At 38.2% G+C, this 14329-nt stretch overlaps 1 protein-coding gene across 1 annotated transcript; it reads left to right on the plus strand.

Annotated features, from left to right (window-relative positions):
* The first annotated feature begins 3025 nt into the window (after positions 1–3025).
* On the plus strand, positions 3026–4486 carry LOC133790860 (uncharacterized). The gene has a single exon (XM_062228679.1). The coding sequence runs from the start codon at positions 3136–3138 to the stop codon at positions 4243–4245; it is 1110 nt and encodes a 369-aa protein (XP_062084663.1). The 5' UTR covers positions 3026–3135; the 3' UTR covers positions 4246–4486.
* The last annotated feature ends 9843 nt before the right edge of the window (positions 4487–14329 follow it).

The following is a 14329-nucleotide window of genomic DNA, read 5'->3' on the forward strand; positions in this document are numbered from 1 at the left end:
TTAATCCAATTAAACATTGGTAACAGCCATGGGGGTTGGTGGAATTTGAAATTCAAAGGGTGTCTCTAAACTCTATAAATAGGAGCCTATAGCTCACTTGTAAGACACAACATTTCTATCCATTAGAGCACTTGGCTAGAAACACCTTGAGGCTTGATAATTCCATAAAGCTTTTCCAAAATCTGAGAGAGATCCCTTAGTGCTTGAGTTAGGGGGAAATAAGCTTTTGGACAAAGGTTTTAAACCTTGTTCAAGTTGGTGATCCCTAACACTCTTCACTTAGGTTGCGTAAGTGAGAGTTTTCTTTGTTTTGTTCTTACAATTTCCTCTATTACTTTTCTTCTCATTCCTCTTGTTTTATTTACTTGTAATTTTTTTTAGAGTTGTAATCATCTTTTCTTGTGTTCCAAACACTTTTACTTTATTTGTAATCTTTTGCTTAGAGTTGTATTTTTCACTATTCCATTCTTCTTCTCTTCTTCTTCTTTTATTTTGTTTATTTGTACTTTCAGTTATAGAGTTGTAACCTTATTTAATCAATCTATATTTATTTGTAATATTATTGCATAGAGTTGTAATATTATTATCAATTTCCATTGAAGCAAAACATTTTTTCCTAACAGCCAATGCCCTGGAAAGCCCAATTTTTCTATAGGCGCGACCGCGCCAGGTGCCCTGAAAAGTTGTTTTGCTGAATTTTAGAGGAAAGCCCGGGGGGCTCGGGAATCCGGGTTGAGAGCCCACTTGGGGGATCAGGGGACATTTTTAGCGTCCCGTTAACTAGGAACTTTGGTTCCGAGAGTTAGAGTCCATATTGGAACTCGGGATTTGGGCTTGATTCCTTATGAATGCATACTTGTATTGTGACTAGGGTTTCCGCAAGGCTCAGGTCAGGGATAGCGCTCGGGGTCGTTTCATCACTCACATGAGACTCGATGTAAGAAAATTGTACCCAATATATGAGATAAGTGATTAGGGCTTGACTCGGTTGTTGAATATAGATATGATTAGGACTTGGGGCTCTATTAATGAGCATGATTATAATTATGCCTGTGAATATCTGATTAAGCATATTGAAATGTGTTGTATTTGATTATATGATAAATAGATTATATGGTTGATTATTTCTGATTGGGAGGCTCGACTTATAAGCCGTGGTCGACACTATGCGTACTGAACACAGGCCGCTATGGCTAGGCCACCCTGGGAGTGCGGTATGCACTTGTCTGGATCGGATGCCACTTGAATAATTGGAAGTGTCGATACGCACTTGTGTGACTCTATGGTCACATACTTGTATAATGTGTCTGCTTGAGTACAGTTATTATTGCTAAGCATGTTGTTTATATTCAGTTGGTTATCTGAATATGTTTAACTAAGTTTTCTTGCTGAGCCTTGGCCTATGGATGCTATGTGGTGCAGGTAAGGGTAAGGAGAAGCTTGACCCACCATTAGTTTGAGAGTTTTAGCGGCGGTGTGTACATATGCAGTCTGCTCGACCGCCACGACCAAGATATCACAGTGGAACTAGAGTTGGACCATGTTTTTCCGCTTAGTTCGGCCTATTTTGTAATCCTTTGAGTTGTAAGGAACTTTTAAACTTCTATTTTAGAATCCCATGTAAAGACTAAAATTTTTTAATGAAAATGTTTATTCCTTTGACCAAAATCTTTAATACCTGAGCTATTACTTAATCACATGTTTTAGTCCAAATGACTCGTTTAGCGAGTTTAACACTATTGTAAACACACATCGTAATGGTACTTGATTAGTAGGGTGTGACAATAATCCCTATCCATTCGAGAGGCAAGGAGTTGATGATTTGGATTATAGTGATTTTGACGATCATCCTATAGAATTTCTCGATGAAGCATAAGAAGAGTTTGTTGGAGATCCTTCACAATTCGATAAATTGGTTAGAGATATAGATAAACCATTATTTAATGGTTGTCTGTAACAAAGATTACCAACGATGATGAAATTTTACAACATAAAAGTAGAAAATGGAGTGAGCGATAAATGTTTTAGTCAATTTTTATCTGCTTTTAAGGAGATTTTGCCGTCAGATAATTGACTCCCCGAGTCTACGTATGAAGTGAAGAAAACTTAAAATTGCATAGGGTTGAAGTATGAGAAGATCCATGCATGTCCGAAAGATTGTGTTATATATATATATATCGTAAAGAGTATGCAAACGTGGACACTTGCCATGAATGTGATTTACCCTGCTACAAACCTAACAAGAGTAAGGATATTAGGAAACTTATTCCTTAGAAAGTGATGTGGTACTTGCCTTTGATTCCACGGCTTAAGCGGTTATATCGAAATGCAGAACACTCTGAAAACTTAATATGACATGAGACTAAACGAGTGAAAGATGGTAAACTCCGACATCCTACAGATTCACATGCTTGGAAAAAAGTTAATAACTTATATCCAGAATGACTAATTAAATGATGCATTTTCTTCACGATTTTTTAACACTTTTCTTTGCAGTCGGATACACCATGGTTCTCAATACTCTCAAAAAAACGTAGTGTATTAAGGAAAAATAACGCAGAGAAAAATCTTTTTTGTAGTAGTGTGTAAAATATGTTTTAGTATAAAAAAATGACTAATTAAGCCCTTTCCTAATTTTTACTCCCCAAAAATGAAGAAGTGGTTCCTTTAAAAAATTAATAATAAATAAAGAAATAAATTGATACATTTAATTATAATGACATAACGGTAATAAAATTAAAATAATTAGAAAGAGGGTAATTAAGTTTGAGGGGGGCGTTGGGAAACTCAAGATGATGAGAAATGAAATGCAAGACAAAAGAAGGCCGGCGGAGTGTGTGTGTGTGGGGGGTGGAGATTGAATGAAAGAAGAGAATAGTGCTGGGCCATCACGGCATGGGACCCGCCCAAACCCCGTTTGTTTTTCCTCTCTATATCACACTACGGCTCCTTTTTGAATTTTGTTTCGTTGGCACTCTCTTAACCATTCCACCACCCCATATATACCAACTCTCATTTTCCCTATCTTTGGCGTGAGGATATTATTAATAGTACCCTCATCTCCCAGCTCTCTACACCCTTTTTCCTTCTCATCATTTTCTATTTATAATTTTACAAAACCTAAATAAATTTCAAATGAAGTTCCTCACCTTTTCATTATTTTTTTCTCTTATTACTACTACTCTTCCTCCTTCTTACCTATACCTCTATTCCCTCTCTTTTCTCTTCCTCCTTTCTCTTAACAACTTTTTCCCAATCATGATTACCTTTTGTAGAAAAAGTGTCCACTCTTTTTTAGGCCTAACCACTAGTCCACCTCCTCACGATCACCATGATCATCATGAGATTTGTGATGATGATAACACTAATCATGCTACTAATAACCTCATTGTTTCTCCATTCACGACACCTTCCCAAACACCCGGAGGTTTAGGTACTCTAGTCACTGCCGCAGATGATGATGACACCATACGACGTCGTCAAACTAACGTTTTGGAGTCCACAGCTACTAATTCCTTTAAAGCTTCGTCATCTTCGCACGGCCGTGGGATCGGCTTCATCGACGATATCGGCGGCGGCGTTAACGGACTGATGTCGTGCACAGAGAGCCTTGGCTTCGAAAGTTCCGATGAACGGAGGGTGGAAGAGGATGATCACGTCATGGACAACGTCGACGAGGAGTTGACTTTGACCTCCAGGCCGTGGTCAACGTCGACAAAAGCGAAATGCCGTGGGAGGAGGAGTGGTAGGGTTCGTCATCTTCATCAACCCCATGAAGTGAAGAAGTATCCGCCGCCTCTTTCTTCGTTGAACCAGAATGGACAGCCTAGTTTTTATCTACGGGCGGTGAGGAAGGACGGGAGGTTGGAGCTCACTGAGGTTAGGATTCATCGGCCGGAGATTCTCCGGGCCTATCGTGAAGATGGACGGTTGAGATTACAATTCATAAAAGAAGAAGATGATGATGATGAGGAAGATGAAGAAGAGGAGGAAGAGTGTATTGATCAAAAAGAAGAAGAAAAAGAGAAAGAGGTTGTTCCGGAAGAGGTTATTTCAGAATTGAAAGAAGAAGAAGAAGGCGGTGACGATGATCGGGAAATGAAGGTTCCGGTGAGTGGTGGAGAAGGATTACGGCGATGTCACGACGAGGTAGTAAACAACCACAACCACCACCAATATCATCAACACCAACACCAACACCACTTGCACGTGTGGAGACAGACGCATTGTGTGACGACCAGGTGAAGTCACGTGTGGAGGGAATTAGTCTGAGTTGGCACGTACTTAGAGAAAGAGACAGCTATTTCATTTTTCATGATCAAAGAAAGACAGAATTTTTTCTCTTTTTTCTTTTTTTTGAAGGGAAGAAAGAGAGAATAATATTAAGTAATTTTTAATGATGAATATCAGAGTACAAAAGACAAGTACATAATGATGAGTTGTGGTTTGGATCTACATATATAAAAATTCATGTTATGTGTCACAAGTAGTTAGTACTATATTATTATTATTATTATTATTTTTCACACATAATATTGTTTTCGTAATATATGTACGAGTTACAATATGTGTCCCCAACCCTAATTTGGAATATTTTGGTATGATGTGGTGTGGTGTGGATAACGGTGGATTCTCTGGAAGATGGTTAATAATGAGACATGGCAAGGTTGTTTGGCTCAGCTCTCGCACGCACATCCACAAAATAATAATTAACAACAAATAAAAAATGAATAATGAAATAAATAACATATTTATCATTTACAATTGTCATTTTTGTGTGGAAAGTAGTATATATAGGGTTATTAGCTAGTTAGATAACAATCAATTAAAAGTAGCATTTCTATTATCTTCCAACAAAGTCTATTATCCTTTCGTTTTCATACCCAAAAAAACAAAATTGTTGAAATTTGTTTTACATTATGAATATTCAATTAAGATAAATAAGTTTTTGTTTGGTTTAGAGTAATCAAAACACATAAATTGATGAAAATGAGGATAAGAATAAATGAAATAAAACAAAATTATGTGTTGAAATAGAAAATTGTTAAGAGTCATTATTAGTGTCCAATAATATAAAGATGTGACATGCTACATATTATTATTAGTATTAAAATTTAATATCGAGTCTCGCATATTTTAATTTAATAATTATTATGAGATATCAATAACTAATTATAAAGTATCACGTCTTATGATGTTCAAATAACAACGCTCGTTGAAATATGGTATTTGTTCTTGATCTCGTGAAAGAATAACCATTCCGTTTTAGTTATAAAAAAAAAATTATCAACAATGATATTCTAATATTTTACATTATAACCAAATAAAATAAAAATGGATTTTCTTCCATTCTCATTCCCAACATATATTATAAGTGTTGTTTCGTAATTACGGCCTCTTAAAGTTAATCTTGAATATATATACATAAATATTGTTAATTAGAGATATATTATTTTAATATTTAAATTGTATATTTAATATGAAAAGTTTTTTACTAAAACAATGAAATTACATGATTTTTTTTTGTAAGTGATTAATAAAGCTGATATATCAGCCTGCATATAATGCATGCAAATAATTAAATAGGTAGGAGAATTAATTAAACATGTTTGACTTTTAAAAATTTCATAAAGTTTAAGTAGTTGGTAAAGTAGTTCTGCAAACACAACAACAACAACAAAAAAGTTAATGCAGTGAGGTTGTTGTTAAAGAGAGAGATATATCGTGGCATGAATGGATTGGTTAAGGATATATATATATGTATAGCGTGAAGCTTCTAATAAAGAGAACTTAAATAAGATAGTTTTGATATCGTGATGTGTAGCCATCAGGATAAGGAGATGAGATGATGATTATGATGATGATGAGGCTTTTATATATTTAAGAGCATGTATATGTATAGTCAACTTGATCAAAAAAGTAACCGAAAGTGACTACTTTCCTTTGAGTAAATAACACTTCTTCTTCTTTTCTTGCATTATTATACTGCTATTATTAAGTATATATATAGAATTGAGAACACAAGGAACTCAAACTATATAGGATTAGGGCATTATAAACAATTATATATATAGAAATCATGAACTAGGTAGCAAGGTTCTTGTATAGGAGAAGTTGTCGTTGACTAGCTACTATATATATTAATAACATCCTTTAGTATAATTAATCCCAAAGGCTAGCTATTTAGCCAAGCGAATCTACTTTTCTTGAACAAAATTGCTATGAGTACTAGTGTCCAATACTACAATGAGTTGGACGTACTGATATTGATGCAATTTAATTTGAGTTTCACACATTCGAACTTAATAAATAATATGGAATATCGCTAAACAATCTGTAATGACCCACTAATCTAGACTAATTGGACCATTATCGAAACTATACATAAAAACTTACATTTTACGAAAATACCATAATTTATTGAGTAACTTGAAAATAAGAGTTATTTACAAAAAACGAATACTAAGAAGGATTTTGGGATCCCATTGTCTTTAAAACAAAATAAGATTTAAAATAAAAGACATTACATAATAATGCGGAAAATACATGTAAAACCATAAAAAAAAACATAAAAGGAGACTACATCCTCGAATCGATAACGCTCGGCCCCTTGACTCCATTCATCATCGATACACATCCTCCCAAGCATCACGAATCTTACCGCCTCTAAGCTTATTTTCCTGCACATAAACAGAAAGGAGTGAGCCTAATGCCCAGCAAGGAAAAACCTAACACATAGTCATATACACAATTTCATAAGAAAACATAAAGACTTAACATAATACATATAACATACACTTATTATAATGGCCATTATTACTTGGGGTCCCATAGACTAAACAAGCATATGCCCATGGGGTTAATGGGGTCCTACTAGCTAAGTAGGTCATATGCCCATAACCCATTTGGGGTCTTGTTAGTCATATGGGTCATATGCCCAAGCCTACATACACATATACATATCATAACACTTTTAATAACATAAACATATAGATAACATAAGCACATAACATATTAATTCTAGCCTATTTTCCTTACCAAAGTTACCGGGATTATGGACTGAGTTGGGACTTTTGGAACACTCCTAAAACCATAAGAAAGAGTGAGTCTAAAGAAAGGAGATGAAATGAAAGAGATGGAAAGACTAAACCATAAAAACATACTTACCAACTTATATGCTTAAGAGCTTGGATTCCCTAACCAAAAATAAGAATAAGGTTAGGGGACTGAGTAGAAGGTTTTGAGAAAAGAAATAACATAGAATACAGAAAGGACTAGAGTTTTGGGTTTACCTCAAAGATTGCAAGATCAATCTAACATCCACCGAAATACTATAGCACTCACTTACTTCCCAAGTGTTTGATAAGCTTATGATGTTTAAGCTTATAGTTTTTCCCCAAACCAAGTGTTTACACTCTCTCACTCACTTAACACTAGCAGCCTCTGAACTTAGAGCAAATGGTGAATAATGGCTGGGTACTAGGTCCTATTTATAGAGTTTGGGAATGAAAATATCTTGATTTTACTTGAATAAAAATAATGGCTTTTTAGGTGAAAATCATTTGAATAATCGTTCAGCAGAGGCTGAAGACTCGTTCAAAAGATGCTGGACTGTTGAAGGAGTTTGAATGGCTGAAAGGAAATGAATTCAAAAGAGTTTGAATCCATGCTGAAGGAGGCGATATATCGCCCCCTGTAGGCGATATATCGCCTGGGCCAGTATGCCCGAGGCGACCGTGCATCGTTTCGTGTTTTCCGTATCTACGTGCTGCGACATATCGCCCCCTATAGCTGCGATATATCGGCACACGCTGAATATTTAAACACGAAATTACATATTTTTAGCTAAGTTTGAATGGAGTAAACAGCCTTGACTAAGCCCTCAACGTACTCAAAGCTGCTGACTGACCCTATAACATTCAAACTTTACTCCTTATTATATTTAATCCTCAAAAATCTTAATCCTTAATTACCATTCAAAACATGTGCTTAAAATCCTATTGGTTGATGTCTAAACCTTATAATATAATAATAAAATCCTTAATATCAGTCACATTAATCAAACCTTAGGTTATACTTAATATTCTTAAACTATAGATTAAACTTAGAAAATCTATAAGTATTACTATGAGTGTCCAAATAATTCCTGGTCTGAACCAAAAATCCACAGTAACAAAGATAATGCTATAAATACTATCATACTATTATCTATCTTAGCTAAGTAAAGTTCTTGGACTCTACAATTCTCCCCTACTAAAAAGAATTTCGTCCTCGAAATTTACTTATCACATAACTCCGGATACCGGCCTTGCATGTCCTCCTCCAACTCCCACGTTGCCTCGCATTCAAAACTATTGCTCCATAGGACTTTGACTATAGGAAAGTTCTTGGACCGTAACTGCTTCATCCCTCTATCTAGGATGCTAACCGTTCGTTCCTCGTAACTTAAGTCTTTCTGGAGCGCTATCGTATCGTTCTTGAGGACGTGAGATGGGTCTGACACATATTTGCGTAACATCGAGATGTGGAAGACGTTGTGACTATCGGCTAGTGCTGGCGGTAGGGCTAGTCTATACGCAACTGTTCCCACTTTGTCCAATATCTAAAAGGACCTATGAATCGGGGACTAAGCTTGCCTTTCTTTCCGAACCGCTTGACACTTTTCATAGGAGATATCTTCATGAAGACTTGATCTCCAACTTGGAATTCCACATCGCGTCGCTTGGTATCCGCATAGCTTTTCTGTCGGCTTTGAGCTGCAAGCATACGCTGTCTAATAAGCGCTACTGCTTCTTGAGCTTGTCTAACAGCTTCGGGCCCTAGAAGCTTCCTTTCTCCTACCTCGTCCTAGTGCAATGGTGATCGGCACCTTCTTCCATATAGCAACTCATAAGGTGCCATCTCGATCGTCGACTGGTAGCTGTTGTTGTACGAGAACTCGATCAGTGGTAAGTACTTGTTCCACGATCCTCCGAAATCAAGTATACAAGCGTGTAGCATATCCTCTAAGATCTGAATCGTACGCTCAGACTGCCCATCTGTCTGAGGATGGAAAGCTGTACTAAGGCTTAACTTAGTACCCATAGCTTGCTGTAAGCTTCTCCAAAATCTTGACGTAAATACCGATCCTCTATCTGACACTATCGTCTTGGGGATTCCATGCAATTGTACAATCTCCTGGATGTAGATGTTGCATATTGGTCTGCCGTGCATGACGTTCTAACAGGCAGAAAATGAGCCGACTTGGTTAGTCTATCTATTACTATCCAAGCGGAATCATGCTGCTTGTTCGTCTTTGGTAGACCCGTCACGAAGTCCATGGCTATATCATTCCACTTCCATTCCGGTATGCTAAGCGGTTGCAATAATCCTGCAGGCCGCTGATGCTCCGCCTTCACTTGCTGTCATGAGTCATCTTGGTAGACCCTGGATGAACCGAGTATGGGGTGTTGTGCGCTTCTTCTAGGATCGTCTTCTTAATACTTTGATCGTCTGGCACGCATACCCGATCCTTATATCTCAATAAAACTTGACTGGATATTGAGAAATCTGTAGTCTTGCCTTCTCTGACTGCATCCATGTGCGTTGCTAGCGAATCATCATGTCTCTGACCATTTTGTATGTCTTCTAGCAGATTCGATTGGATAGACAAGTTAGCCAGCTTGCCTACAACCACTTCTATTCCGGCACTGATAAGCTCCTGTTGCAGTGGCTTTTCTATTCCGGATAAGGCTGCTAAGTTCCCATAACTTTTTCGGCTAAGTGCATCGGCAACTACGTTTGCCTTCCCCGGGTGGTATAGGATTTCGCAGTCGTAATCCTTTACTAACTCTAACCACCTGCGCTGCCTCATGTTAAGCTCCTTCTGAGTAAAGAAGTATTTTAAACTTTTGTGGTCCGTATAAATCTCGCACCGTTCTCCGTAAAGATAATGGCGCCAGATTTTTAACGCAAAGACCACCGCTGCCAACTCCATATCGTGAGTTGGATAGCGTTGTTCATACTCCTTTAACTGACATGAGGCGAAGGCTATCACTTTGTCGTTTTTGCATCAACACGCTTCCCAATCCTAGCTTTGATGCATCGCATTAGACAACGAACTTATCGTCGGGTGTCGGTACACTAAGTACTGGTGTTGAGCAAGGCTTATCTTTAAGCAACTGGAAGCTTTCTTCACACTTATCGTTCCAGTTAAACTTTTGTTGCTTCCGGGTCAGGTTGGTGTGTGGAGTGGCTATCTTAGAAAAAGCCCTCTACAACTTTCTATAGTAACCTGCTAGCCCTAAGAAGCTTCTTACTTCTGACGCGTTCTTTGGTCTAGGCCAATCCTTCATGGCCTCTACCTTCGATGGATCTACTGCAACTCCGTCTTTTGATATGATGTGCCCGAGGAACGCCACTTGTGAGAGTCAAAACTCGCATTTCTTGAACTTCGCGTAGAGTTGGTGCTCCTTCAATCGCGTCAAAATTATCCTCAAGTGTTCCTCGTGCTCCACTTCATCCTTGGAGTAAATTAAAATGTCGTCGATGAACACAACGACGAATTTATCCAAGTAGTCCTTGAAGACCCTATTCATTAAGTCCATAAACGCGGCTGGCGCGTTAGTAAGACCAAAAGACATAACCAAGAACTCGTAATGTCCATAACGAGTCCTAAAGGCTGTCTTAGGAATATCTTCCCCCTTTACCTTGAGCTGATGATACCCGGACCGTAAATCGATCTTAGAGAATACAGTCGCGCCTCGGAGTTGATCAAACAAATCATCAATCCGAGGTAGCGGGTATTTGTTCTTAATCGTTACTTTATTCAGCTCACGGTAGTCTATGCACATGCGCATACTTCCGTCCTTCTTTTTCACGAATAGTACCGGAGCTCCCCATGGTGAATGGCTTGGCCTAATGAAACCCAAGTCTAGGAGTTCTTGTAGCTGCGTCTTTAACTCCTTGAGTTCCGTAGGTGCCATCCGGTATGGTGCCTTAGAGATAGGCTCGGTGCCCGGTACTAATTCTATCGTGAAGTCTATTTCTCTAGTTGGCGGCAATCCTGGCAAGTCATCGGGGAAAACTTCTGGAAATTCTTGTATGACTCGAACATCTCCAACTTTGAGTGATGTCTCCTTCTCCACATTCGTGATGTTGGCTAAGAATGCTTGACATCCTTTCTCCATCATTCTCTGAGCTTTGAGAGATGATACTAACGGGGTGCGTAATCCTGAAGCTTGTCCCATGAAGCATCGTCTCTGGCCGTCAGGAGTTTCGAACATCACCTTCTTGCGTTTGCAGTCGATCGTTGCGCCATGCCGTGCTAGCCAATCCATGCCTAGTATTACGTCGAAGTCCTTGACCACTAGCTCTATCAGGTCTCCTTCTAGTTCTATGTCCTCAATCTTGATCGGTACGCCTCGTACTATTCGTGATGATAGAACTACTTTGCCCGAAGGCAACTCGGTCACAAACCTAGTTCTAAATCTTTCACTAGGTTTGTCTAGTTTTTCTATCATTCCTAACGAGATCTACGAGTATACAGCTACCAATCAAGTGATACTAGAACATATACTATCGAGGATAGGATCTGACCTGTAAATCCTTAGCATGGGTTCCTCCTTGGGTCAATGCAAAGACTTTGGTCTGGAACCATCGTTTAATCCTTCTTCTCCTCACTAACATTCATCAGAATCCTTTCTATTTCGATTGCCGCTTCTAGAACATTGGCATAGGTAGTGGTTCCCAGGTTTGCTAACTTAACCCCTAATTCCATCTTTGGTCTAAGTCCTCTTGGTCAACCTCGTAAAGTCGGTTGGGACCAACTCTGGTGCAAACTTGACTAATCTGTTGAACTGACGAGCATATTCTTCTACCATTAGCGATGAATGCCGAGGTGTAATACTTCTTGTGGAATGGCTCCACAAATCTTGTCCATATCATGGTGGTGACATCGTTAGTCTGATGAACTAAGTCCCACCATACTCTGGCATCCTTCTTGAGTAATGACGAGACGCAGGATATGCGGTCTGCATTACTGAGATTCATGTGCGTAAGAATTGGCTTCACATTCCTTAGCCACTCTTCTGCCTCAAAGGGGTCTATAGTCCCTTTGAAGTTTGGAGCGTGCTGTTTGCGGAACCTTTCATACACTGACTCCATATTCGGTACTGGATGTGGCGCGTAGTGCGTCACTGGCCATCCCCCATATGGACCAACTTGTTGGGGTGCTAGGGCCATTTGTTGTAGCTGCGACTGCGGTTGCGGCGGAGGCTGAGGCTGAGGCTGAGTCTGCGCCTGTTGACGTTGTTGCTGCAAGAGTTCCTCGACTTGTTGTCGCCGTCTAGCGATTTCCGCGGTGTTGTCAGCTGACGGTGTCGGTGCGTTGCGGCTAGTAGTAGCACGCACTCCTCTTCTGCGAACTGGAGGGCATCATTGGTCGTTGGAATCAACGTTGGAGGCGTTTCCGTTGGTGCGTGCAGATCTTCGGAGCGACATTTTCACCAAAATTTCTAACAGTCGAGAACTTGTTAGAACTTACCCTAATAGGCTCTAAGGCAAAAACTTATTCTAAAACAAACATATCTCGGACCTATGTATTATGACTTCTTATGAAAAATTATATAGGTCTTTATTTATTATTAGAGTGGGTTTCTATACTTAGAAAAACAAGTCATCTTTATTTTCTAAGTGTGTTGCTAATCATCCTATATGACTTAATTCTCAGGCTCGAAACTTATCTTTGTTCCAAAGTTAACCATATTGAGGGAGGGCTGGGATCAGTAAAATCGTTCCCACTACTAAGGCCCCCTAACTCTCAATAAGGAAACTTGGTTCATTGATTTGTATCCACCCTCACTGAACTTGGTCATTATTCATTTTATTTATTACTTATTATGATTGCGAAAATAAAATCAAACTCATACATGATAAAATAACATGAAATTAATTTGGAAAAAGATTTTCACTTATTACAATCATAAAATAAAGAAATAAACAAAACAAACAATGAAAAACTAGCTATTCTAAAAATCAGGATCTTCTACATCCGATCCTTCATCTAGCATATCATTATCTATCTCCTTATAGTCATCATTGTCTTGAGCCTCAAAATTTCCTCGGGGAAGATTCAAGAAGATCCTATGTTGTTGCTCATTAGTGAATTGAAACTCTAAATCATAGGTGAACTTAAGTATGAGAGAATAATATCTTAGGGCTGCTTGTAAGTCATCATCATTATTTATATTCTCCCATATTTCTTCTAAAGTTAAAATTGCTGAAGGAAAATCTTTTAAAAGCCTAATTACTAGGACATATTGTTCTGCAGCTCTCATCATGATTTGCTTAGACTCTTGAAGGTGACCTATCTCTTTGTGGAACAAGATCAATCTTCGAGTGATCTTTTCTAGTGCTCCTACGGTGTTTCTTGGCTCCCTTATTCTTTTTAAAGCCTTAATGGCTCGGATATCCTCATTGCTTAAAGCTCCATTCATTCTTAACTGAAACATAAACACTAAAGTCGTTAGCTATACACATAGACAAAGTAACTTGTAACTTGTAACTTAAACACTTACTTGGCGGTCCGATTCGGAGCTTTGAGCATGTGTATCGAGGAGAACTTCATGCGAAGGAACCGTTTTCTCTGATACCAACTGTAATGACCCACTAATCTAGACTAATTGGACCATTATCGAAACTATACATAAAAACTTACATTTTACGAAAATACCATAATTTATTGAGTAACTTGAAAATAAGAGTTATTTACAAAAAACGAATACTAAGAAGGATTTTGGGATCCCATTGTCTTTAAAACAAAATAAGATTTAAAATAAAAGACATTACATAATAATGCGGAAAATACATGTAAAACCATAAAAAAAAACATAAAAGGAGACTACATCCTCGAATCGATAACGCTCGGCCCCTTGACTCCATTCATCATCGATACACATCCTCCCAAGCATCACGAATCTTACCGCCTCTAAGCTTATTTTCCTGCACATAAACAGAAAGGAGTGAGCCTAATGCCCAGCAAGGAAAAACCTAACACATAGTCATATACACAATTTCATAAGAAAACATAAAGACTTAACATAATACATATAACATACACTTATTATAATGGCCATTATTACTTGGGGTCCCATAGACTAAACAAGCATATGCCCATGGGGTTAATGGGGTCCTACTAGCTAAGTAGGTCATATGCCCATAACCCATTTGGGGTCTTGTTAGTCATATGGGTCATATGCCCAAGCCTACATACACATATACATATCATAACACTTTTAATAACATAAACATATAGATAACATAAGCACATAACATATTAATTCTAGCCTAT

This window comes from Humulus lupulus, chromosome 7, assembly GCF_963169125.1.
Source record: "Humulus lupulus chromosome 7, drHumLupu1.1, whole genome shotgun sequence".
Taxonomy (NCBI): Eukaryota; Viridiplantae; Streptophyta; class Magnoliopsida; order Rosales; family Cannabaceae; genus Humulus; species Humulus lupulus.